This window comes from Meriones unguiculatus, chromosome 19, assembly GCF_030254825.1.
Source record: "Meriones unguiculatus strain TT.TT164.6M chromosome 19, Bangor_MerUng_6.1, whole genome shotgun sequence".
NCBI lineage: Eukaryota > Metazoa > Chordata > Mammalia > Rodentia > Muridae > Meriones > Meriones unguiculatus.
Window position 1 is genome coordinate 23,371,714 of NC_083366.1, and position 27,380 is coordinate 23,399,093.

Consider the following 27,380-nt stretch of genomic DNA (forward strand, 5'->3'; position numbering starts at 1 on the left):
AACAAAGAAAGAGAATTTCAGACTAACTTCCTTCATGAACATTGATGCAAAAATACTTAATAAAATACTTGCAAACCGAATCCAAGAAAGCATCAAATACATTATCCACCATGATCAAGTAGGCTTCATCCCAGGAATGCAGAAAAAACATCAAAATCCCATCGATGTAATCCACCATACAAACAAAGTGAAAGAAAAAAAATAAAAAAGAAAACAGTGTATGATCTTCTCATTAGATGTTGCAAAAGCTTTTGAGAAAATCTAATCCAACTTCATGATAAAAGTCTTTGAGAAGTCAAGGACACAAGGATCCTACTTATACATAATAAAGACAATATAAAACAAGCCAATAACCAACATCAAATTAAATGGAGAGAAATTTAAAGCAATTCCACTAAATTCAGGGACAAGACGTTCCATTCTTGTTATATCTGTAAACACAGTACTTGAAGTTTTAGCTAGAGCAATAAGACAACAAAAGTCAATCAAGGGGTACAAATTGTCAAAGAATAAGTCAAAGCTTCTCAATTTGCAAATGGTATGATAGCATACATAAGTGACACCAATTTTCTACCTGGAGACTCCTACAGCAGTTAAACACTTTCACGAAAGTTGTTGGATTAAAAAATTTAACTCAAAGTAATTCAGTAACCCTTCTTTATACAAATAATATCTGGGTGGAGAAAGAAATTATGGAAATGACACCCTTTACAATAACCACTAATAATGTAAAATATATTGGTGTAACTCTAACCAAACAAATAAAAGACCTGTATGACAATAACTACAAGTGTATGAAGAAAGAAATCGAAGAACTTATCAAAAGATGGAAAGATTTTTCATACTCATGAATTGGTAAGATAAACAGTAAAAATGGCCATCTTATCAAAAGCAATCTAAAGATTCAATATATTCCAACACAATTTTTCAAACTTCCAACACAATTCTTTACATATCTTAAAAGAACAATTCTCAATTTCGTATGAAAAAAACAAAAAAAACCCAAAATATGGAAAACAACCCTCTACAATAAATGTACTACAGAGCAATAGTAAGGAAAAATGCATGGTATTTCACAAAAACAGACAGATTGATAGATGGAGTTGAAGATGAAGAAATAAACCTACACACCTTAGGACACTTGAGTTTTGAAAAAGAAGCCAAATCTATACAATGGAATAAAGAAAGCAGCTTCAACAAGTAGTTCTGGTCTAACTCAATGTCAGCATTTAGAAGAATGCAAATAGATCCATATTTTTCACTCTGCACAAAACTCAAGTCCAGTTGGATCAAAGACTTCAACATAAAACCAGATACTTTAAATCAACTAGAAGATAAAGTGTTAAATAGCCTTGAAAGCATTGGTGTAGGAGACAACTTCCAGAACAGAACACGACAACTGAGGTATTAAGAGCAGCAATTAATAAATGAGACTTCCTGAAATTGAAAAGCTTCTGTAAAGGAAAGGCCACTGTTAGTAGGACAACATGGCAGCCTACAGAATGGGACAAGAACTTCGGTAATCCTACATTGAATAAAAAGCTAATATCCAAAATATATAAAGAATTCAAAAATTAAACACCAAGAAACCAAATAACCCAATTAAACAATAAGGTACAGATGTAAACAAAGAATTCTCAACAGAGGAATCTTGAATGGCTGAGAAGCACTTAAAGAGATGTTGAGAAAAGTGGGAACGGGATAGTAGCTTACCACAGAGGGCCTCTGAAAGACTATCCAGCAGGGTATTGAAGCAGATGCTGAGAATCATAGCCAAACTTTGGATGAGTGCAGAAAATCTTATGAAAGAAGAGGGAGATGAAAGACCTGGAGAGGAGAGAAGCTCCACAAAGAGAGCAACAGAACCAAAAAATCTGGACCCACGGATGTTTGCTGAGACTGATACTCCAACCAAAGACCATGCATGTTGCTAACCTAGAACCCCTGCACAGAGGTAGCCCGTGGTAGCTCAGTGTCCAAGTGGGTATTCTAGTAAGGGTAACAGGATCTGTCTCTGATATGAACATTCAGTAGTTTGCTCTTTGATCATCTCCCCCTGAGGGGGAGCAGTGTCACCAGGTCACAGAGGAAGACAATGCAGCCACTCCTGATGAGACCTGATAGGCTAGGGTCAGATAGAAGGGGAGGAGAACTGCCCCTATCAGTAGACTAGGGAAGGGGAATGGAAGGAGAAGAGGGTGGAAGGGTGGGGTTGGGAAGGGACAAGGGAAGTGGCTACAGCTTGGATACAAAATGAATAAATTGTGATTAATTACAAAAAGAAACATTTAACATCATTAGTCATCAAGAAAATGAAAATTACTCTGAGATTCCTTCTTAAACCCACCAGAATGGCTAAGAACAAAAACACAAGTAACAGCATATGCTGGCAAGGTTGTGGAACAAGGGGAACACTGCTCCATTGCTGGTGAATGTGCAAATTTGTACCTCCACTTTGGAAATCTATCTGGTGTTTTTCTCAGATAATTGGGAATAGTTCTACCTCTAGATCCAGCTATACTATTCCTGGGCATATACTCAAAACATCCTTTATCACAAGAATGTTTGTTCAACTATGTTCATAGCAGCTTTATTCTTAATAGCCAGAAACTGGAAACATCCGAGATATTCCTCACCTGAACAGTGGATAAAGAAACTGTGTGGCAGCCTTTTTGGAGTCAATGGCTATTTAAGAGTGCACGTCTCAACAAGGGAATTCGGCCTCTTGGTCCCTGTTCCTATCTAAATCTTGGGGGCTAAGAGATTGACCTTGGAAGCAGAGGTCTCTGGCCCTGAGAACTAGACCATAAATTCCAGGTAACCTTGGTAACCAGACAGCAAGTTCTGTGTAACCTTGATTAAGCCCTCTTATGTTTTGGCTAAGTAAAATTGCCTGCGTGAGAAACTGCTTGTACTTTTTTGCCTACTTAAGTGTTAACCTGACGTCCATTAAACTGACACTTTGATCGGCATGTAGACTTGGTGTCCTTCTCTGTGTCGTTCTGTCTCTCTCTCCCCAGCCCTCTCTCAGGTGGTATTCAGGTGTCACTGCTGGCCTGTGACAGATGGAGCTGAAACCCTGGGAACCAGAGATGGAGGACCAGCTGAGGAAAGTTATACAGACCACAGGAGCAGCACATGCAAAGCAATTGACCAAAGTAATGTCATCAGGTGGCTGTCAGGGGCAGGGAACTAGTAAGATGGGATCTATCTATCAGATCCCCTAAATAGGTTTTTAAGACACAGGGAATTAGAATAAAACTCCCTAATCCCTTTACTTTGTAAAACTAAAGAATTACTTGAAAAAAGAGCAGCCAAACAGGCAAAATATATATATATTTCTAAGGTTATTTCAAATGTTCATGAAGGAGCTCGAACAGATTTGTGTAATTTGAGAGCAGAAAATAATTTTAGGAGCTAGATAGTGAAGATGAAACGGAGTCAGAGATAAAAGCTGCCAAGTCTCATAATTCAGACTGGCCTCCTGCGCCCTCCCCCCATGGGTGCAGTGGCTCGAGATCACTGCAGGAAGATGTTACTGTTCTCTGAGAAAAATCCAATTAGAAAGAGAACAGGTTTAATTTTTAAAAAATTGAAAAAGTTAAATATTATTAATAATAATAATTTTAATGTAACACAAAAGGAGTATTCACTTAGAGTAGATTTCCTTTTGTGAAGCAATTGGCTTTTGAGAATGCTAATTCATCCTGTAAAACAGCTATCAGGCCCTATGGAACTAAAGCAAACTTAACTGTTTATATTGAAACTTTGTGTTGATATTGGGCCACTCTTGACTATCATGCTAAAATTACAGCTGAATCCAGTAAAAAGAGCTTTATCTCTGTGTTTAAATATATGGTCATGATATGTTTGTTTTTTGACTGATCTTAAATGGCTAATATATATCTAGGGTATAGATCAAAAGTAATTAAATATATTTTAAAGTTATATTCAAACTTGTTTAGAATATATATGTATATATATGCATATATGTTTATAAAGTTTATAAACAAAGTTTATAAACACATGTTTAAAAGGCAACCATATGATATAACTCTGTCATCTTTGCTATATGATATGGGTTAAAATTATTATAAGACCTCTTAGTTAACATAAATTTTGTTTCCTTTTAGACTGAAAAGACAAGTCTCATTTTAAATTGGTGTTGATTTTAAAAACTGGACTGTTTGCACTGGTAAATTTTGAAGTTTTAAAATTATAAATATGCTTTATAATTTCACTCCTAAAAATGCTGTTTTTAATATTGCAAAAAGAGGTTTTAAAAAATATTTAAATGTTGAAAAAGCAGGTACTGCAGTTGTTTCTTGTCTTTGTCTTTGTTTTCTGTTTTTGTCTGCCAGCTATCTGTTTTGGTTTCTGGTTTCAGTTAGCTCACAAAGTCTGGGGAAGCTGAGAGTTTCCAATCTGGTTGAGGGAATCTGGAGGACACTCTAATTCCCGGGGAGGGGGACAAGAAAGGGCTCCAGGGGCCTGTAATGTCTCTACTCCTTTTGGTACAAGTAGAGAGGTTCACTGGGACCCTACTCTGGATGGAGAGAAAGCTACTGGAGCCCACTCTCCATCTGGAAGCTGTGCAGAGGGCCATAGGGGCTGTGCACCTTGTGATATCTATGTGGGGGGGGCCTTGTCGGGGGTCCACTCCTTCTGGAATCTGTGGGACTTGTGTCCATCCCGTAGGGGAGGTCAAGTCCTGGTATTTGGATATTCTGGTTACTCCAAGGTGGCAATGTTGAACTTCTATGTTCCTTATGTATGTCTCTCTGTGTGTATGTTTATCTGTAGACTTGGACGAACTATATTGATATTTTTGGACATGAAACAGTTTGAATCAACACCTCTGATCCAGGACCATTGGAGTTAAATTCTATAAAACATTTTAAAATTTATCAGGTATTTTAAAATGATAACCCTTGGGCAATCTAACAAAGAACTTAAAACAGTTTCTCAACCCTTTGGGAGAGGTCAAAGGACCTTGGCATTTATCTTATTAATTTTGCAAAGTGAAACCAAGCCATGCTGTTTGAGCCAATTAAGAAAACTGTAGTTATTACAATATATCATATCAGGAAAAAAACTATAAAATATGTTGTTCTTCATTTTAACAGACTGGAGATTCTTCAAAGCAAAATCTTTGGTTATGCTCTTTTAAAGGAAAAAATAAACTGCACTTCCATATTAGCCCAGGGTTATATATAACCTGAATATAACCATTTACGGGGTTATATTCAGATCATTGTTAACCATTATAGGGCATATAGTTCCCTCTAACACACCATGGAACATGCCCGTTTTTATAATTAGAAAAATATCTAACAAATTTAGATTATTACAAGATTTAAAAAAGCTAAATGAGACTATGATAATTATAAAATCATTACAACCAGGACTCCCATCACCTGGTGGGATTCCTCACAATATTTACAAGATTGTTTTAAATTTAAAAAATTGTTTTTTTTCCATTCCTTTGTATCCTGAGGATTGCCGTAGATTTGCTTTTAGTCTCCCTTTTATTAATTTTAAGGAAACTATAAAACATTATCATTGGAAGATGCTGCCACAGGACATGGCAAATAGTCCTACTTTATGTCAACAATTTATAGTTAATGCCATTAGTCCAGCACAAAAAAATGGTCTTCTATTTATATGATTCATTATATGGATGATATTTCATTAGCCTCTCCTATAGCTCAAGAAGTTATGACTTGCTATACAAATCTATCTAAGGCTTTGTCTCAAGCAGGATTAAATTTGCTCCAAAAAAAGTACAAACTAGAGATCCATATAGTTATTTAGGTTTTAAATTATTTCCTCTGCCTATTAAACATCAATAAGTGAAAACTAAAAAAAATAATTTAATGACCCTTAATGACTTCCAAAAATTATTAAAAAATATAAACTGGCTTACACCATATCTAAAATTAACCACTAGGCAACTTATGTCATTGTTTAATATTCTTAAAGGGGATACAGTTCTTACCTCCCCCCCCAAAAAAAAATTGACCCCAGAGGCTCGAGATACATTATTCTTAATAAGAAAAGGCTTAAAAAATCAATTTGTAACATATTGGGATCCGGAGACTCCTCTTCTATTACTTGTATTTCAAACAGTCAACTCCTCCTGGATTGTTATGGCAATCTAATCCTCTATTGTGGATCCACTTATGGGCTAGTCCCAATAAAGTAATTTTGCCTTATTATAAGGCTGTTGCCCAAGTCATTGTGTCGGGACATACCCAGGCAAGGGCTTACTTTGGAATTGATCTTTCCAAGATTATTATATCCTATAGTAAAGTTTAAATTAATTGGCTTTATTCCAATTCAGATAAGTGGTTCCTTTCTTTGGCTACAACTAGATAATCATTACCCTTCCAATAAGATTATTCAATTTTTTACTTTACATACTGTTGTTTTTCCTACCATAGTTAAAAATAAACCTTTAAAAAAATTCTTGTTCAATTTTTTTATGGTAATGCTAAAGAAAAAGCTGGCTATACAAAAAAGTTATTTTTCAAGTTCCAGAGTTATCTGCTCAACTTGCAAAACTGGTGGCTATTCATGCAGTTTTACAACATTTTTTTGAGCCTTTTAATTTGTTTACTGATAGTGCTTATATTGCTCAAGCTATTCCTAAGCTTGAAACAACAGGGCAGATTCTTTCTACCACTTGGGCTAGTCAAATGTTTGCTCAGATTCAAAGACTTATTCAGGCTCATCATAATCCTTTTGCTCTTATTCATGTTAGAGCCCATTCTGGCCTTGCCGGACCTCTTGCTGTAGGTAACCACACTATTGATAAAGCCTTAATAACCTTGGCTCAAAAAAAGCTATACAAAAAGCTCAATTGGCTCATGGATTGCATCATATTAATAGTCATTCCTTACATTTAGCTTATGGTCTGACCAAAAACCAAGCCAAAAAAAATTGTTAAAAAATTTAAAAATTATGATGTTTTCAATCCATTACCTCATCTTGGGGTTAACCCCTGAGGGCTGACCCCAGGTCAGCTATGGTAAATGAATGTGACTCATTTTATAAAATGGAAATAATTAAAATTTATTCATGTAACTATTAGTACCTGTACAGGATTTAGTTTTGCTTACATTCTGGAGAAGCTGCACGGCACATTATAGATCATTATTTGCCTGCCTTCATTGTTCTTGACATGGCATACCAAATTAAAATTAATAATGGAACAACTTATACTAAGAAACCCTTTCAAATTTTTTGTAAAAAAATTAAATATTAAGCATGTAACAGGTATTCCTTATAATCCTATGGTCCAAGGCATGGTTAAACGTGCCCATGATACCATTAAGATGCATTGACAAAAGACAAAAAAGGAGGAATTATGTCCAACTCATACATTCAGAGTTCAATTTAAATTTTTTAACTTTGGACAAACATGGCAAATCTGCAGCTGAAAATTTTTGGCACCCTGAAACCTCCATGGTTAAATCGAGGGACCCCTTGAATGATACATGGCATGGACCTGACCCCATTTTAATTTGGGGACGAGGATATGTTTGTGTTTTTTTTGCAGGGTAAAAGTGCTTCTCAATGGCTGCCAGAGAGACTGGTGCAACAAGTGGATTACATCAAGGAACAAGATTATTCCCCAAGTGACTATATTGTTGATCCTGCTGCAGCTGATTCATCCCAGTGAAGGTTGGGCCTTAGTGCCCAATACCCCTCTTGTTCTCCCTGTACATGTTAGCACACCTTTGTTTGGCTGGTCTGGTATATTCATCTTTGTTATTGCCAGATGTGTCCACTTAGCTCAACAGCGCCAAGCTAGAATTAATGCCATTGAAACAGCAGTATGGTGTGGCTCCCTTGCTCCAGGTAGGGGCTTGGCTTGCCCAGCTCAAATGTCAGCTTTAACCTTCCCTTTCCTGTGTGATGGGCCGGTTCGTCAATGACAGGTTCTGGATGATCAGGTATTTACCAACCAAAGACAGGGAAATCCCCCTATAAGCATGATTTTTCCATGATAGGTTAAGGTATTCATTGGGAATCACCCCCAACTAAGATAGGAACGGTCTCTGTGTTTTAACTCAAAAGGGAGGAATTGTGGCAGCCTTTTTGGAGTTACTGGCAAATTGGCGCACCCATATCAACAAGGGAATTCAGCCTTTTGGTCCTGGTTCCTACCTAAAGCTTGGTGGCTAAGAGATTTATCTTGACAGCAGAAGGCTCTGACCCTGAGAAATGGACCATAAATTCCATGTAACCGTGGTAACCAGGCAGCAAGTTCTGTGTAACCTTGAGTAAGCCCTCATGTTTTGCCTAAGTAAAATTGCCTGCGTAAGAAACTGCTTGTACTTTTTTGCCTACTTAAGTGTTAACCTGACGTCCATTAAACTGACACTTTGATCAGCATGTAGACTTGTTGTTCTTCTCTGTGTTACCCTGTCTCTCTCTCTCTCTCTCTCTCTCTCTCTCTCTCCTCAACCCTCTCTCAGGTGGTATTCAGGTGTCACTGCTGGTTGGTGACACCCTATCCCCCTCTCCTAGCCCTCAGAAGGATGTCCTTCTCCCCTACCCAATGATCCTAGCCCATCAAGTCTTCTTAGAACTGCCTGCATCCTCTTGCTCTGTGGTCTGAGAAGCCACCCTGCCAAGAGGGCCAAGAGGGAAGTGATCAAAGAGTGGGCATAAGAGTCTATGTCAGAAACAACCTCTGCTCCCCTTACTAGAGAACCCACATGGAAATAGAGCTGCCTACCGGCTACATATGAGCAATGGGTCTAGGTCCTCTCCATGCATGGTCCTTGGTTGGTATATCAGTCTCTGCAAGCCCCCCTGTGCCCAGATTTGTTGGCTTTTTTGCTCTCCTTGTGGAGCTCCTGTCCTCTCCAAGTTCTTCTACCTACCAACTCTTCCATAAGACTCTCAATGCTCTGCTCAAATTTTGGCTGTGAGTCTTAGTATCTGCTTTGATCCTCTGCTGGGTGGAGTCTTTCAGAGAACATCTATGGTAGGTTCCAGTCCAGTTCTCTCACTTCATCCACATCCAGTTTCTATTCTATTTTCTCTTCTGAATGAGAATTAAGCATCCTCCCTAGGGTCCTCCTTGTTATTTAGCTTCTTTAGATTTGGGGATTTTAGTATAGTTATAATTTTTAAATGAATGAATGAATGAATGAATGAATGAATTACAGTTTACTCACTTTGTATCCCAGCTGTAGCCCTCTTCATCATCCCCTCCCAATCCCATCCTTCTTCCCTCTTCTTTTCCTATGCCCCTCTCCCAGTCTAGTAATATGAGAGGTCCTCCTCCCTTTCCATTGAACCCTAGTATATACGGTCTCATCAGGACTGGCTACATTATCTTCCTCTGTGGTCTGGTGTTGGTATAATGTTCTTTTAAATTGTATACGCCTTACCCTTGTTAATTCAAATACTGATTTCTCCCCAACCCCACCCCAACTCTCTGGTTTCAATCAGGATAGTGCATTGTGATACTCATTCTAAGCATCCTGTCTCAACTCTTGTGTAAACAGGACAAAAATAAAGCAACTAGACACAATGTTGTGCAATGGGAGGAGCCAGAGGACAGGAAAGAGAGGATGAGCCAGAAGGCAGGAGATGAGTGGGAGGAGAAGGGGCGAGAGGAGAGCTGGGAGAGCAGAGCAGGAGGAGAGATCTTGGAGGATGTGGAGCATGAACCAGACCTAAGATTTCACAAAAAGCAAGTATAATGTGGGAAATGTAAATGTTAGGAAACTGAGGTCTTGGAGGTTTAGGAGGGAGTAAATATTGCCCAGCATTGTGTTCTCGGTTAACTAAAAACCCAGTCTCTGTGTGGCGATTTGGTTATACAGCTGCTGAGGATTAACAGCAGCATTACCAGAAGATAAACAAATAGTAAATATTAACCGCTTACAACAGTCTGGTAGGGCTGCTCCCACCTCATGGGGAAGTCCCTTTTTTAATGGCTAATATCTGCTTATAATTGAGTAATACTGTGTGTCTTTTTTATTTTTTTATTTTTTTCATATGTGTCTTTCTGGTTCTAAGTTACCTCACTCAGGATGATTTTTTTAAATTCCATCCACTTCCCTGCAAATTTCATGGTTTCCTTGTTTTTAATAGCTGAGTAGTATTCTATTGTGTAAATGTACCAGAATTTCTGTATCCATTATTTGGTTGAGGGACATCTCAGTTGTTTTTAGATTCTGGATATTATAAATATGCTATGAGCATAGTTGAGTAACAGTTCTTGTATGGTAGAGCATCTTTTGGATATATGCCCAGGAGTGGTATAGCTCATTCTTGAGGTAGAGCTGTTCCAATTTTCTGAAAAAGCAACAGATTGATTTCCAAAGTGGTTGTACAAGTTTACACACCCACCAGCAATAGAAGAGTGTTCCCCTTTCTCCACATCCCACCAGAATGTATTTTCACTTGAGTTTTTGATGTTGGCCATTTTGGTGGATGTAAGGTGAAATTTCAGGGTTATTTTGATTTGCATTTCCCTTACGACTAAGGACTTTGAACATTTCTTTAAGTGTTTCTCTAGCATTCGATATTCTTCTGTTGAGAATTCTCTGTTGAGCTCTGTATCCCAATTTTTAATTGGATTAATTGATTTATTGGTGTTTAATTTTTTTAGTTCTTTATATATTTTCGATATTAGCCCTCTGTCAGATATAGAGTTAGTGAAGATATTTTCCCATTCTGTATGCTGTCGTTTTGTTCTATTGACATTCTTTGCTTTACAGAAGTTTTTCAGCTTAACTTATTAGTTGTTGATCTTAGAGCCTGAGCTGTTGTTGTTCTTTTCAGGAAGTTGTCTCCTGTGCCAGTGAGTTCAAGGCTCTTCCCCAGTTTTTCTTCTAGTACATTTAGTGTGTCTGGTTTTATACTGAGATCTTTGATCCTCTTGGACTTGAATTTTGTGAATCTGGAGGTTTCACTTTTCTGCTATTGAATTTCATTTCTCATCCACAACTGCCCACTTCTGTATATAGTTGAAAATCTATTGTGTTGGTTTTAATTCAGGAAGGAATGCCTTTATGCTATCATTTTGCTCAATAAATTTAAAAGTTCTAATTGTTTATTTTAATGGAATGTACATTTCCCCTCTATGAGGAAAAATTGTTTAGATTTCTAGACTGGTTGGTGGGATTCAAAGAGAAACAATGGAGGAGGTGACCTTGGCTCCTGTGGCATTTTTAAGTCATGTGGCTTAATTTCTTGTATGGGCTTATGGGGGTGAAAGTAGGACTTATTGTCACATGGTGAGGAGCTTTGTCACCATCAGTCTGAGGCTATGTCACATAATCTGTGATCTGAGACAGAATCTATAACCTCTCCTTTGCCCAAAATTTATAAAATGCCATTTAGAATTCATGACTATAACTAAACAGCTGTGTTGCTGCCCTCTCCTTGCATTCTGGTGTCGGCTGAGTAAATACAGTAAGAAGAATTATGAACAACTAGGACTTTGTGAGGTCGTGTAGGTTGTGTTAAGAAAAGACTCATTGCTTATTGCAAATGCGGGGGGGGGAATAAAAACAAACATCCTGATTCGTTTGGTTGTGTCATAGTACCCATATTTCTCAGTTTCTTTTCTAGCCTCTGTTCCCTTTCAATTTTCTTTGACCAACTCAGTCATAGAATGTCTCATGTATCACTTTATTAATGTCCATTCTAACCTGCTCACATTTCTCACTCTTTAATTTCAGGGCTTACTTTCCAATAGAATCTAAATGCGTGTCACTGGCAAAGCTCTAGGTTTACCTGTAAAACTGTTTTTTGCCCTCAGCTGGCTACCTGGAAACTCAAATATAATGTGTGTAAAATTCAATTCTCATCTTCCTTAGAAAACCTGATTTAGTTTCATCTTCTCAACAAATCTTCATTTTTTGGCCTCACTAAATTTTGGGACTCAATCTGAAGTCCATTTCTTTTTTTTCTTTTTCCCCTCATTATGAATGTAATATTAGAAAGCTTTCTTTTCTCCATCTTGAAAAATAGCCATTTTAGTAAAACCCCCTTCCCTGATGGTGTTCTGATTCAAGTCTGTACTAATTCACATGTGAGAAGTTTAGGAGAACTTGTTTTCCCCCACACCTGAAGCTTCTTCTAAACAACAGGCAAATGACCTTGTGAAAACACACCTCTTATGTACGGACTGTGCTGAGAAATCATAGTGATTCTCCTTTTATTCCTGTGTAAATATGAAATCACACAAGTAATCATTGAGAAAGTATAGGGAAGAATCAAAATTATTAAGGTTCTTAACTAAGTAAAGGAATCCTCCAAACTGAAAGGATGGGGTTGAGATTAGCGAGGCATTACCAAGCAGTGTAAGTGGAAGATCCAGACCCTGTAGGAGCTTCAACTGAGATTCTAATTATGGTTCTCTCCTTTTTTCACCCTGCTAGCATGGCTATAAATGAGACATAATGAATATTTCCATAGGAAAGAAAGTACCACTGAAGCCTAATTGTCTCTCTCTGACAGATGCTCTTCAGTTTTCATTTTTTGAGTCTTTTCTCATTGATGCTCTTCACTTTCATACCACATTGTAATTGACAGCACAGAATTATGTGGTCTGGATTTTGTGGCTTTTGGTAATGATATTTTAAAAATTGGCTTCTCTAGGAGATAGGGGATAGCCCCATCAACTTCCACAATAAACTACTCTGTCTGTCTATCTATCTTCAGACAATAAAAAGGTTTATCACCTTACCATTAAAAAGGATTTTCATGAATGCAGTAAGTAAAAGGAGCTAAAATTTCCATCAGCAGGTGAAGGTATAGACAATATGTGACCTAAATATAAACTAATACAACATTACTAAGCAATCAATAGAATGAACTGCAGGCTCTTTCAGTCACATTGATGGATCTCATTGATAGATATGCTGCACAAAGGAACTAGGCACAAATGTAATATAACTGATACACTTTTCTATTTCTTTTAAAATACTATTTATTTTTATGTGCCTGTGAGTCCATCAACCACATACATTCCATGCTCATAGAGGTCAGAAGAGATCGTCAGATCCCCTGGAAGTACAAGACTTTGTGAACTCTCAAGTGGTTATTGGAGCTGATGCTCTTAAGAGCCAAGCCCTCTCTTCAGCCTTCTTTTATATTTCTCTTTTTTTCCCTTATTAATTACACTTTATTCACGTTGTATCCCCTCTGTGGTTTCCGCCCTCCTCCCATCCCAATCCCTCCCTTCCTCGACCCTCTGCATGCATGCCTCTCCCCAAGTCCACTGATAGGGGAGGTCTTCTTTTCATTCCTTCTGATCCTAGTCAATTAGGTCTCATCAGGAGTAGCTACATTGTCTTCTTCTGTGGCCTGGTAATGATGCTTCCCCCTCAGGGGGGAGGTAATTAAAGAGCAGACCAATCAGTTCATGTCAGATACAGTCCCTGTTCCTATTACAATGGAACCCACTTGGATAGTGAACTGCCATGGGCTACATCTGTGCAGGGGTCTTAGGTTATCTCCATGCATAGTCCTTGGTTGGAGTATCAGTCTCGGGAAAGACCCCTGTGCTCAGATTTTTTGGATCTGTTGCTCTCCTTGTGGAGTTCCTGTTCTCTCGAGATCTTACTGTTTCCCACTTCTTTCCTAAGATTCCCTGCACTCTGCCCAAAGGTTGCCCATAAGTCTCAGCATCTGCATTGATAGTCTGCAGGGCAGAGACTTGCAGAGGTCCTCTGTGTCAGGCTCCTGACTTGTTCCCTCATTTCTCCTTCTTCTGATGTCCAGCCTCTTTGCCTTTCTGGATAAGAATTGAGCATTTTAGCAAGGGTCCTCCCTCTTGATTAGTTTCTTTAAGTGTACAGATTTTAGTAGGTTTATCCTATATTATATGTCTATATGAGTGAGTATATACAATGTGCATCTTTCTGCTTCTGGGATAGCTCACTCAGGATGATCTTTTCCAGATCCCACCATTTACTGCAAATTTCATGATTTCCTCAGTAAACACTTTTTTCGAGACCCCGAATTGATAGATATCAATTCTTGAATATTGAAAAGCATACAGAAAAAATATTAATCACAATAACTGTTTCTTTGAAAAGAACCAAGTTTTATGAAATTCAGCCTTACCTTATATATAATGCACATGGTATGGCCACATTACATTAACGGTTATCATATATTCTAGTCTCATGTGCTCTGCTTTAGTGAAAACCCCGATATTCAAGGTAAATCAAATTAAAAAATCTATCTCATCAATACTTAAAATTTATTCTTCCACTCTAAAAGTCAGAGTAATTTGATAATTTTCAGTTTAGTTCTTCTACAAATGTAGATTGAAGCCATAATTATAAAACACTGATTTACATTTTAACACATTATTTACATTTATCTAAAAATCAGGGACGGGAGAGGTGGTGCACTGGTTGGATGATTGCTGTGAGGTCAAGGGACCAGAGTTTGTGTCCTAGCACCCGTATACAAAGCTAGGTTTCATAGGAATACTGCTTAATACATCCCATGTGATTAAACACATTCTTCTGGCACAACCAGCATGTATACACAAACATTTAACAAATTAAATGAATATTTTTAAACTTACATATGAAACGTTTAAGTCTTCTTACATGTGGCAAAATAACATCCAGTAGCTGCCAAGAGTTTATCAACCACTAAGCACTATCCTGTGCTGTCCCTTTTACTGTATGGATTTTAGGATTGTACTTGTGACAATGACAATAAAAAAATACAGAGAAAAAAATTGTAGTGAGAAATTTAAAAAAAAAAGATTAACCTTTTCAATTTTAATTGTTGGTCATTTTGAACCTCAAAATATTTTAAGTGTCTATAGTTGTTTCTTCGTTCTTTGAGTATGCTCACATGGTGTGTGGTAGCTCATTAATGGTTTGGTGGCCTTTCCATAGCCAATCAATCAAAAATGGAACATCCATTTTGTGTTTCGATCAATAGGTGTTTGCCAGGCCAGTATCTCCCTGCTTTGGACATACTGTGTGGGACCGGACTCTTTAAATCTCCCAACTAACTTGAGCATGGGTTCTCAGCTCTCACCGCTTCAGAGGTGAGGGTGAGTGTGGATGAGCCCAAGCTGCAGCTTGTAAAAGAAATATCCTCATGTGTTTTGCAAGACTCCTGGTGGTGGTCTTTGAGGGTCTTGTGATTCGGGAACCACAATAACACTTTATTTAAAATTTATTCTTCATGGAGGACTCCAAGAAAGATGCTTGAATCTTACTCATAAAGGAAATAAAATAAAAATCTGAAGTAGATGAAAAGAAATAACCGGATGGGAGAGGGGGTGGAGATGAGAACAGGGGTGAAGATCAGATGCAGAAAGAGGGGGAGGACTAGTAGAAAGAAGGAAATTTGGTGGAGAGGGGGCTTCTCTGGGAATAGCGGAGGCTTCTGGGGGTCTATGGTGGTGACCCTACTTGAGACTCCTAGAAGCAGGGTACATGGAGCCTTAAGTTGCCATTTCCTGTAGCCAGGTGGGACTTCCTGTGAAGGGAGGGAGATACCAACACACCAACACAAATCTCAACACAAAGTTTGTCCTGCCTATGGGAAATGATGAACATGGAGTAGAGACTGAGGGAAAGGACAACCAATGACTGGCACAACTTGAGACCCACTCAATAAGAAAGAACCAACTCCTGACACTATTAATGATATCTGCTGTGCCTGCAGACAGGAGCCAAGCATAACCATCTTCTGAGATGCTTTTACAACAGCTGATGGAAACAAATGCAGATACCCACAGCCAAACAATAGGCAGAGCACAGGGCGTCTTTTGGAAGAATGGGAGGAAGGATTGAGGGAGCTGGAGGGTTCAAGGATACCACAAGAAGACCTACAGAAGCAGCTAACCCAGGATCCTTGGGGGCTCACAGAGACTGAACCACCAACTAAAGAGCATGCATGGGCTGGACCTAGATCCTCTACATATATGTAGCAGATGTGCAGCTTGGTTGTCATGTGTGTCCTCTAACAATTGAAGTAAGGGCTATCTCTAACTCTGTTGCCTGTCTCTGGATTTCTTTCCCATTGCTGGGATGTCTTGCCTGGCCTCAGTGGGAGAAGATATACTTAGTCTTGCTGTGACTTGAGATAGCAAGGAGGATTGGTACTCATGGTGGGGAGGTTCTCTTCTCAGAGAAGTGAAGGAGGTAGGGAGTGTGAGTGTGGGATTGGGAGAGAGGAGAGAGGGGCCTGTGATCAGCCTCAAAGTAATTAAATAAATCAATGAAAAGAGAATAAATTGCAAAAGAAAAGTTAAAAAACAAATATAATCATTTTCATATGAAAAATGAGTGGTTTCCTTTATTACATGTGGATTTAACTTTTTTGTCTCCTCCCTTCTGTTGGTTGTCCATTAGACAGTCAGTAGTAGTATTTAAATAATAGGCACACATCAGTATTGTTTAACTGTTAACCAGACAGTAGCACTGATTAATCATTAGCCAGGTATTTGAAATATTTAAATAGCCAAAGACTAGGAATGATTAACCTAAAAGGGAGTGCCACTTGTTAATAGTGAGTCAGCAAGTGGAAATATGATTTCTGATTCAGGGCCACGGAAGTATCTACTTAGCCAGAGGAGCGAAAAGTTCCATTTCTTTTGAAACACTGAGTTCCAAACTGCAGTGTGTCAAACTAAATGATGGCCACGTCATTCCTGCCTTGGGCTTTGGCACCTATAAACCCAGAGAGGTAGGAATTCATGATTCTCAGTATCTCCAGGCTAAAGCTGTTCCCTGTACGAAACGGCAGATTGCTTGCCCTGCATCCGGGTCTGATTGTTTCTGTACTTGTTGATTATTCCTGTTAAATAGATTTTACAGCAGCAGCTGCAATTAGTGGCTGTGGTAGAAGACTGAGCTGGTTCCCTGGATAGGTCAAGTCAGGATTCAGACCGAACAGGGTCTATATTCATGCTGCATGTCTGTGGGAAAAGATCCCTGTTCACTGTGAGCCATCAGGGAGGTGTGCTTAATGGGGAACAAATGAAAGGCCTAATTTTTAAAATATTTTATTTGAGGGTGGGTGTTATTGCAGTAGATAACGTAACTACAAAGTACATGCCTCAGTTTCACTGGGACATTTGCACTAACTAAGTGATGGACTTCCAGTACAGGGAGAAAGTTTGTTTATTTTTCTTGTGATTCTTGCTGTCACTAGGAATCTGGGCCTGGCAGGATGTGGCCATGTCTTTTTTCATGAATTTGCTTTTCTGCCTTAGACCTGCCTTGAGTTTGTTTCCATTTGGGGTCTGTCAGCTCTAAGAGTGAGCTTGTTATGAATCTTCAGTCTGTGAGCTCTAGGCTTAAAGGGACAGACCCATGACTAACAATTTTGGCCACTATGCTTTTCCTGTATCTATGTTTCTCAGCTTAATAAAAGATAAGAAAGTCACTGGATTGTCTGTCATCTTTCTTGGTCACAGTTTGCAAGGGGACTTCTTTGTGCATGTGTACAATACACAACACCATGTTTCCTGTTAAAAAGGCAAAATGCAGGGATATCAGCATGATAATTCAGGATGTCTTTCTCTGATTTTCAGACTGTGGGTCATGACCCTTCTGAGGGTCAAACAACCCTTTTCACAGGAGTTGCATATCAGCTTTCCTTGATATACTATATTTACATTAAGATTATAGCAGTGGCAAAATTACATTTATGAAGTAGCAACAAAAATAATTTTGTGGTCGGGGATCATTATAGCATGAGGAATGTATTAATGAGTCAACAAGTCCCAACATTGGGAGGGTTGAGAACCACTGCTGTGGACTAATGCATGAAACAAATACTTGAGGAACACTTAGGTTTGGGGTAGCCTTCAGCATTTCACAGTGAATGTTGTACCACAGCTAAGTGAAGTCTCCCGGGTATAATTCTTAACTGTGGAATTCTTTTTTTTTTTTTTTTTTTTATTTTATTTTATTTATTTTTTATCAGTTACATTTTATTAACTCTGTATCCCAGCCGTGTCCCGATCCCTCATTCCCTCCCAGTCCCTCCCTCCCTCCCTCCCTCCCTCCCTCCCTCCCTCCCTCATCTCCACCGTGCCCCTTTCCAAGTCCACTGATGGGGGGGACCTCCTCCCCATTCATCTGATCCTGTTTTATCAGGTATCTTCAGGACTGGCTGCAAAGCCCTCCTCTGTGGCCTAACAGGACTGCTCCTCCCTTCGGGGGTGGGGAGACCAAAGAGCCAGTCATCGAGTTCCTGTTAGAAATAGTCCCTGTTCCCCTCACTTTGGGAAACCAATTGGTTACTGAGCTACCACAGGCTACATCTGAGTGGAGGTTCTAGGTTATATCCATACATGGTCCTTGGTTGAATGTCAGTCTCAGAAAAGACCCTGTGCCCAGATATATTTGGTCCTTGTGGAGCTCCTATCCTTTCCCCATCAGACTAACTCCCCTTCTTTCTTATGATTCCCTGTACTCTGCCAAAGGTTTGGTCATGAGTCTTTGCTTTGAAAACACTGCTAGTTAGAGTCTTTCAGATGCGCTCAGTAGACTCCTGTCATACGTTCAATGCACATCCCATCTGTCTTTCTAAATGAGGATTGATCATCTTACCCCATGTCTGCTCAATTGATTATCTTTTTTAGGTGTATAGATTTCATTATGTTTATCATATCTTATAGGTCTATATAAGTGAGTATATCCCGTGTTTGTCTTTCTCCTTCTGGGATATTTCACTCAGAACGATCTTTTCTAGATCCCACCATTTGCCTGCAAATTTCATGATTTCCTCCTTTCTGATTGCTGAGTAGTATTCCATTGTATAAAAATACCACAATTTCTGTACCCATTCCACCGTTGATGGACATCTGGGTTGTTTCCAGGTTCTGGCTATTACAAATAGAGCTGCTATAAACATGGTTGAGCAAGTGTCCTTTTTGTGTACTTGAACAAACTTTGGGTATATACCTAGCAGTGGTATAGCTGGGTCTGGAGGAAGCACTATTCCTATTTGTCTTAGAAAGCGCCAGATAGCTTTCCAGAGTGGTTGTACCAGTTTACATTCCCACCAGCAGTGGAGCAGGGTTCCCCTTTCTCCACAACCCCTCCAGCATGTGTTATCGCTTGAGTTTTTCATCTTGGCCATTCTGATGGGTGTAAGGTGATATCTCAGGGTCGTTTTGATTTGCATTTCCCTGATGGCTAATGAGGATGAGCATTTCTTTAAGTGTTTTTCTGCCATTCGATATTCCTCTGTCGAGAATTCTCTGTTTAGCTCTGTTCCCCATTTTTTAATTGGATTACTTGGATTGCTGCTTTTCAGCTTCTTTAGTTCTTTGTATATACTGGATATTAGTCCTCTGTCAGATAAAGGGTTAGTGAAGATTCTTTCCCAATCTGTAGGCAGTCGTTTTGTTTTGATGATGGTATCCTTTGCTTTACAGAAACTTTTCAGTTTCATGAGGTCCCATTTATTGATTGTTGCTCTTAGAGCCTGTGCTGTTGGTGTTCTGTTCAGGAAGTTGTCTCCTGTGCCAATGAGTTCTAGGCTGTTCCCCACTTTTTTTTCCAATTGATTTAGGGTATCTGGTTTTATGTTGAGGTCCTTGATCCACTTTGACTTTAGTTTTGTGCAGGGTGATAAATATGGATCTATTTTCATTTTTCTGCATGTAGACATCCAGTTGGTCCAGCACCATTTGTTGAAGATGCTGTCTTTTTTCCATTGAATGGAATTGGCTTCTTTGTCGAATATCGAGTATTCATAGGTGTGTGGATTTATTTCTGGGTCTTCTATGCGGTTCCATTGATCCTCCTTTCTGTTTCTATGCCAGTACCATGCAGTTTTTATTACTGTTGCCCTGTAGTACAGCTTGAGATCAGGAATGGAGATACCTCCAGATGATCTGTTGTTGTACAGGATCGTTTTGGAGATTCTGGGTTTTTTGTTTCTCCATATGAAGCTGAGAATCTTTTTTTCAAGGTCTGTAAAGAATTGAGTTGGTATTTTGATGGGAATTGCATTGAATCTGTAGATTGCTTTTGGCAGTATGGCCATTTTCACAATGTTAATCCTACCAATCCATGAGCATGGGAGATCTTTCCATCTTCTGATATCTTCTTCGATTTCTTTCTTCAGAGACTTGAAGTTTTTCTCAAACAGGTCTTTCACTTGCTTGGTTAGGGTCACACCAAGGTACTTTATGTTATTAGTGGCTATTGTGAAGGGTGTTGTTTCCCTAATTTCTTTCTCAGCCTTTTTGTCTTTGGTATATAGGAGGGCTTCTGATTTTTTTGAGTTGATTTTGTATCCTGCCACTTTGCTGAAGGTGTTTATCAGCTGAAGGAGTTCTCTGGTTGAATTTTTGGGGTCGCTCATGTATACTATCATATCATCTGCAAATAGTGACACTTTGACCTCTTCCTTTCCGATTTGTATCCCCTTGATCTCCTTTAGTTGTCTTATTGCTCTGGCTAGGACTTCAAGTACTATGTTGAAGAGATATGGGGACAATGGACAGCCTTGTCTTGTCCCTGATTTCAGTGGGATTGATTTAAGTTTCTCTCCATTGAGTTTGATGTTAGCTATAGGCTTGCTATATATTGCCTTTACTATGTTTAGGTATGTGCCTTGTATCCCTGATCTCTCCAAGACTTTAAACATGAATGGGTGTTGGACTTTGTCAAATGCTTTTTCGGCGTCTAAGGAGATGATCATGTGGTTTTTCTCCTTCAGTTTGTTTATGTAGTGGATTACATTGATGGATTTCCGTATGTTGAACCACCCTTGCATGCCTGGGATGAAGCCTACTTGGTCATGGTGGATGATATCTTTGATGTGTTCTTGGATTCGGTTTGCAAGTATTTTATTGAGTATTTTTGCGTCAATGTTCATAAGAGAGATAGGCCTAAAGTTCTCTTTTTTTGTTGGGTCTTTGTGTGGTTTAGGTATTAAGGTGACTGTGGCTTCATAGAATGAGTTTGGTAGTGTTCCTTCTGTTTCTATTTTGTGGAATAGCTTGAGGAGAATTGGAGTTAGCACTTCTTTGAAGGTCTTGTAGAATTCTGCGCTGAAGCCATCTGGTCCAGGGCTTTTTTTGGAGGGGAGACTGTTAATGACTGCTTCGATTTCCTTGGGAGATATAGGGCTATTCAGTCTTTCTACCTGATCTTGACTTAGTTTTGGTAGATGGAATCTTTCAAGAAAATTATCCATTTCATTTAGATTCTCAAATTTTGTGGCATATAGGCTTTTGTAGTATGACCTAATAATTGTTTGGATTTCCTCAATGTCTGTGGTTATGTCCCCATTTTCATTTCTGATTTTGCTGATCTGGATAGTTTCTCTCTGCTTTTTAGTTAGTTTGGCTAAGGGTTTGTCTATCTTGTTGATTTTCTCAAAGAACCAGCTTTTTGTTTCATTGATTCTTTGGATAGTTTTATTTGTTTCTAGTTGATTGATTTCAGCCCTTAGTTTGATTATTTCCAGCCGTCTGCTCCTTTTGGGTGTATCTGCTTCTTTTTGTTCTAGGGTTTTCAGTTGGGCCATTAAGTTGTTTGTATGTGATGTTACGAATTTCTTCTTGCAGGCACTTAGTGCTATAAATTTTCCTCTGAGCACTGCTTTCAGTGTGTCCCATAAATTTGGGTATGTTGTGCCTTCCTTTTCATTGAATTCTAGGAAGTCTTTAATTTCTTTCTTTATTTCTTCCTTAACCCAGCTGTCATTGAGTAGTAAGTTGTTTAGTTTCCATGTGCGTGTCGGCTTTTTGTTGTTTCTGTTGTTGTTGAGGTCGAGCTTTAGTCCATGGTGGTCAGATAGTATACAAGGGATTATTTCAATCCTTTTGTATCTGTTGAGGCTTGCTTTGTGGCCCACTATATGGTCTATTTTGGAAAAGGTTCCATGGGGTGCTGAAAAGAAGGTGTACTCTTTTGAGTTTGGGTGAAATGATCTGTAGACGTCTATTAGGTCCATTTGATTTAGGGATTCTGTGAGTGCTTTTATTTCCCTATTTGGTGTCTGTCTAGTTGATCTGTCCCTTGGTGAGAGTGGAGTGTTGAAGTCTCCCACTATTAAGGTATTAGGATCAATGTATGATTTAAGCTTTAATAATGTTTCATTTACGAATGTCAGTGCTCTTGTATTTGGGGCATAGATATTCAAGATTGTGATGTCCTCTTGGTGGATTTTTCCTTTGATGAGAATATAGTGGCCCTCCTTATCTTTTTTGATTAACTTGGGTTGAAAGTCTATTTTATTAGATATTAGGATGGCTACTCCAGCTTGTTTTCTGGAACCGTTTGCTTGAAAAACAGTTTTCCAGCCCTTTACTCTGAGGTAGTGTTTGTCTTTGTTGCATAGGTGTGTTTCTTGGATGCAACAGAATGTTGGATCCTGTTTCCTTAACCATTCTGTTAGCCTGTGTCTTTTTATTGGTGAGTTGAGTCCATTGATATTGATAGATAATAGTGACCAATGCATGTTAGTTCCTTTTGTAATGGAGTCGATGATCTAACCCTGATTCATTGCTTGTTTTCTTTTCATTTTTGTTGGGACATTATCTGTATGCCCTGTTTTCTTGGGTGAATTTGTTTTCATTGGATTGGAGTTTTCCTTCTAGTATCTTCTGTAGGGATGGTTTGCTGTGTAGATATTGTATAAATTTAGTTTTGTCATGGAATATTTTGTGGAATTCTTAATTCTAGTCATTTCTTTTAAAAACAAATAATCTTTTGTTGAAGGGGCTGACACCCCAAATGAATAATTTTCAACATGACTTATGTAATCCACTTAGCATAGATTTTCTCCTGTCTATATTTAGGACTGTCAGACAAAGAGAATGGATATGTAGAAAGACTACATGCAGTGCTTTTCTCTGTCAAAGTCTCTATTATTAACCTGGCCTTGCCTGGTATCTGTGATCTTTGCTTTCTCACTCCTTTGTGACAGTGTCTTATCTGGGGGCAAGGAAGAGTGTCTGAGGAGTGTCTGTATAATTGTATGTTGTCCCGAGCAGACTTCCTTGTGTTCATATTGCTTTGTCACCCTGTTACATAATAGAGCATGACTCTAGCAAACCACTGAAACCAGGGTAAGCTTGGCCTTCATCAGTGCTAGTAAGAAAGCAGGGTATAAAATGGTTCTTGGATGGGATAGTCTTGCTATCAATTAAAAAAGAGCCCAAGAAAGTAGTTTTTGGCCCATTACCTCAAATGTGGGCCAAAATATAGGCAAACATTGATCCTGTGAAGATAGTTTTCAGTGACATATATTAGATTTCTGGAGATTTCGTTGTGATTTATAGAATAGAAAGCAGGAATTCAAGGATCAGGGGACAAGGCTCTTGCCTAACAAGTGGTCTGAACATGACTTTGAAAGACAAAATTATTTTCTTGTCTAGTAAACTTTCTGCTAGGCTCACTCTGAGCTATCTCTCAGGACATGTATCTCTAAATACCTCCTTTGATTCCCCCTCTAGGTTCCCAAGAACTGGAGGCTGCAAATCTAGCTATAGATGCTGGCTTCCACCATATTGATACTGCTTTTGCCTACCATGTAGAAGAGGAGATAAGACAGACCAATCAAAGCAAGATTAAAGCTGGGGTTATAAAGAGAGAAGACAAGTTCATCACTACAAAGGTATAATTTTTATGGTATGCAAATGTGCAGATTATGTAAAAAATAACATTAGGGAAGTAAAAATTGTATTACTGGATGAGAAGCAGGTTAAAGGTATCAATTGTACAACTGGGTAAAGGAAAGTAATGGCAGATTAAAATCTATATAAAGATAATTGACTTCTTGGAAATTCTTATTAATGTGCATTTTATTTCTTGATTAATGTTTTCATTGTTCAATAAATGAGCCAACAATAACCTAAAAAAAAACCACCAAAAACAAATGAACAAAAAAACAAACTATAGCTGACTTCACTTTTTTAAGTAAGAGTAAGTAAATCCTGGGTTAAAAGGAATGACTATTACTTTCCTTCAAATTTAAAAAATATCTCAGGATTAGGATAAATGTATATGCATATTTGGATACTCCATTAATCCAGCACAACTTCCATTCTTCAACCTCTGCAGCTTTGGTGCACTTGCTTTCGACCAGAGCTGGTCCGGCCTGCTTTAGAAAGATCACTGAAAAGCCTTCAGCTGGACTATGTTGACCTTTACGTTATGCATTACCCAGTGCCAATGAAGGTAAGTGATTTGTATTGTCAAATGTATATATCTTTGCATGGGGGCATGGGTATCATTTTTATGGATGGTTGAGATAAGTTTCTATTATAATTTTATATAATTTATATGTTACTAATCTTCTGAGAGGGTTACACAAAGAATTTAAGGGATTACAAAATGAGGTGCCCGAGCAATGTTCAGAATCACAGATTAAAACTAACCTCCAGAAAAACTTGTATTTACACATCTTTTACATTTGTACTGCTACATGTTTTCAGTCTTGTCTTGTTTTCTCTCCTGGAAGCAAAAGTGCTTCAAGACAGTTTCAGCTTCAATGTCATTAATGCTTTATTGCTTCTTTGAAACTTTTCCTGCCAAAATTAATCCTGTACAGTCCTGACTGGCCATCATTGGCTCACATGCCTGCTCTTAGGCTAACATGTATTCATATTCATTGTTTATTCTCGATGAGGACTGATATAATTTTTCCTGGAGGTAAAGGCCATGAAATGACTGGGTTTCCCAATGAACATGAAGCATTTCCTTTTTCCCAAAATAAAGAGTATGCAAAAGAATGTAAGTCCACTAGAAAGTCTTTTTGTAAATATCTTTTAATTGTAGGAATTATGTATTTGTGTGTGTGTGTGTGTGTGTGTGTGTGTGTGTCTGTGTGTAACAATTAAGGAAAGAGAGGCCATGAATTTTAGGGACAGAAAGGGCATGTATGGGAGAAACTGGAGATAGAAGAAAGAAGAAGGGAAATGATATGATTAAATTATAATTTCAGGAAGAACAGTTTTTATAAAAAAAGAAGCTGTTTATTTATATAGTTAATATATGAGAATACATCAAACTAGTCTGCAAAAGATAACTTTTACAACTCTACATTCATATCACTTCATAAACACAGTATACATTATGATGCCTCATCACTTAATGGCTGCTGTCTTATTTCCAAGATATTCTTGGAAATATATTCAAAAACTATATTTTTTGTTTAATGTGTATGGGTGTTTTGCTTGTTTGTATGTCTGTGCACTCAGTGCATGCCAGGTGCTTGTGGAGGCCAGAACTGATCTTTGGATGCCATGGGACTGGAATTGCAGGTAGTTGTGACCCACTATATAGATTCTGGGAATTAAACCCAAATACTCAGAGAGCAGTCAGAGTTTAATCACTGAACAATCTCTCCAGATCCTCCAAGGTAGTCTTAGAAACATTATCATAGGCAAAATCCATATTTTGGGAGATTGTAACAACTGCTTGCCTTCCAGGCAGGGGATGATGATTTTCCTTCAGATAATGAAGGAAATTTTCTATTGGACTCAGTAGGTTTCTGTGACACATAGGAGGTGAGTATTTTTCAAAAGGACAATAAAGCAAGCAAAGAGAGGGAGAATCAGCTCATTTTCCCTTGGGTATGGAAATTGATTTGCACACATCCATATTAGCTGGAGTGGAAGGGGAGAAATGTATTACTAAAATGTAAGGGAAGGAAATGAAGAAGGACTTAACACAAGAGGCATATGAATATTTTGCCAACTTGTAGTAATAGCCTCTATTTTTCTAGCAATGTTACAGACATTTCTCTTTGGCTGGCAACTTTCTCTTTCTTATCATCATCTTGACTGCTTTATTTAAATCCAGTGATCATTTGGGCAAAAACACCCTTTCGCACCTTTTTTAATGCCTGTGATCAAATTTAGGCTCCTGTACACACTGGCAAGTGTTCTAATATGTGTCTAGATCTAGATTTTTTTTTCCTGTAACCGTTCCATAATTCTGTTTATATTGATGCAGTCAGTTGTAAGTATGACCCTTCATAACCTCTTTCACATCACCAGGCATTGGTTGGAGAAGTGTAAGGGTGCAGGATTGATCAAGTCCATTGGGGTGTCGAACTTTAACCACAAGCAGCTAGAAAGAATCCTAAATAAACCAGGACTTAAGTACAAACCTGTCTGCAACCAGGTGAGGACCCGCCTTCCTTCTCCATCTCTCATGCTTTTCCTTACTTCTGTACTGCCTGACTCCCATTTTATTTGCAATCTGCCCATGTGATTCTCATTTTGTGGAAAAAATATTCTAAGAGCAGTATCACTGTTTCAAAAAACATGGAAGATTCAAAATTTAGCCTTGGACTATTAAAGTACTGGTAAGAAAAGGGACATACTATAGAGCCCTACTGACAACGAATGTGGAGATTTAGAGTTGCTGTCAGACAGAAGTTGAGGGCAGGGGAAAGTGACCTCCCTGAAATGAGAACAATGAGCAGACATGGGATTGTTGGCTGAGAAATTGAGTTAAAAAAATTTATGCAGTGACCAGGACTTGTGTGGAGTTTATGCTTATCACCATCTTATTATGGTCCTTCCTTATGATTTTATTAAGCTTAGCAGCTGCTGTCTTCACCCACTAAACCATCTTGCTGACTGCTATTTTTTTTTGATCAAAACTTGCTAGTCAAATGTTATCAGAAAATTGATTCCGAATTAGTTTTGTCTTTTAAGAAAAATTGGAACAGTTTGATTTTTTTAATTCAAATGGGATATTGCATGTGATTTTCTTATTCTACTATATTGGCTCTAAGCATTTTATTTTTATTTTTATTATTAGTTACATTTAATTAACTCTGTATCCCAGCTGTATCCTGCTCCCTCATTCCCTCCCAACTCCACCTTCCCTCCCTCATCTCCTCCCAGTCCCTTTCCAAGTCCACTGATAGGGGAGGTCCTTCTCCCTTTTTATCTGACCCTGTTTTATCAGGTATCTTCAGGACTGGCTGCAAAGTCCTCCTCTGTGGCCTAGCAGGGCTGCTTCTCCCTTGGCGGGTGGGGAGGTCAAAGAGCCTGCCATTGAGTTCATGTCAGAAATAGTCCCTGTTCCCCTTACTAGGACAACCCACTTGGTTACAGAACCACCACAGGCTACATCTGAGCAGAGTTTCTAGGTTATATCTGTACATGGTCCTTGGTTGGATAAACGATCTCATATAAGACCCCAGTGCCCAGATAAATTTGGTCCTTGTGGAGCTCCTATCCTCTCCACATCATACTAACTCTACCTTCTTTCAAATGTTTCCCTGCATTCTGCCTAGGGTTTGGTTATGAGTATTAGCAGAGAATTCTCTGTAGAGGAATATAAAATGGCAGAGAAACACTGAAAGAGATGCTCAACATCCTTAGCCATCAGAGAGATGCAAATCAAAACGACCCTGAGATTTCACCTTACACC

At 38.5% G+C, this 27,380-nt stretch overlaps 1 protein-coding gene across 1 annotated transcript in view; it reads left to right on the plus strand.

Annotated features, from left to right (window-relative positions):
• Nucleotides 1-1,487: 1,487 nt before the first annotated feature.
• The window catches only part of LOC132649333 (aldo-keto reductase family 1 member C13-like), a 29,750-nt gene continuing 3,857 nt past the window's right edge, over nucleotides 1,488-27,380 (plus strand). Inside the window, exons 1-6 of the mRNA XM_060373003.1 lie at nucleotides 1,488-1,519; nucleotides 7,784-7,863; nucleotides 23,444-23,604; nucleotides 24,051-24,167; nucleotides 25,421-25,493; nucleotides 25,990-26,117. Of these exons, the coding sequence (XP_060228986.1) occupies nucleotides 1,488-1,519; nucleotides 7,784-7,863; nucleotides 23,444-23,604; nucleotides 24,051-24,167; nucleotides 25,421-25,493; nucleotides 25,990-26,117 (591 nt within the window). The remainder of the gene's footprint in view (nucleotides 1,520-7,783; nucleotides 7,864-23,443; nucleotides 23,605-24,050; nucleotides 24,168-25,420; nucleotides 25,494-25,989; nucleotides 26,118-27,380) is intronic.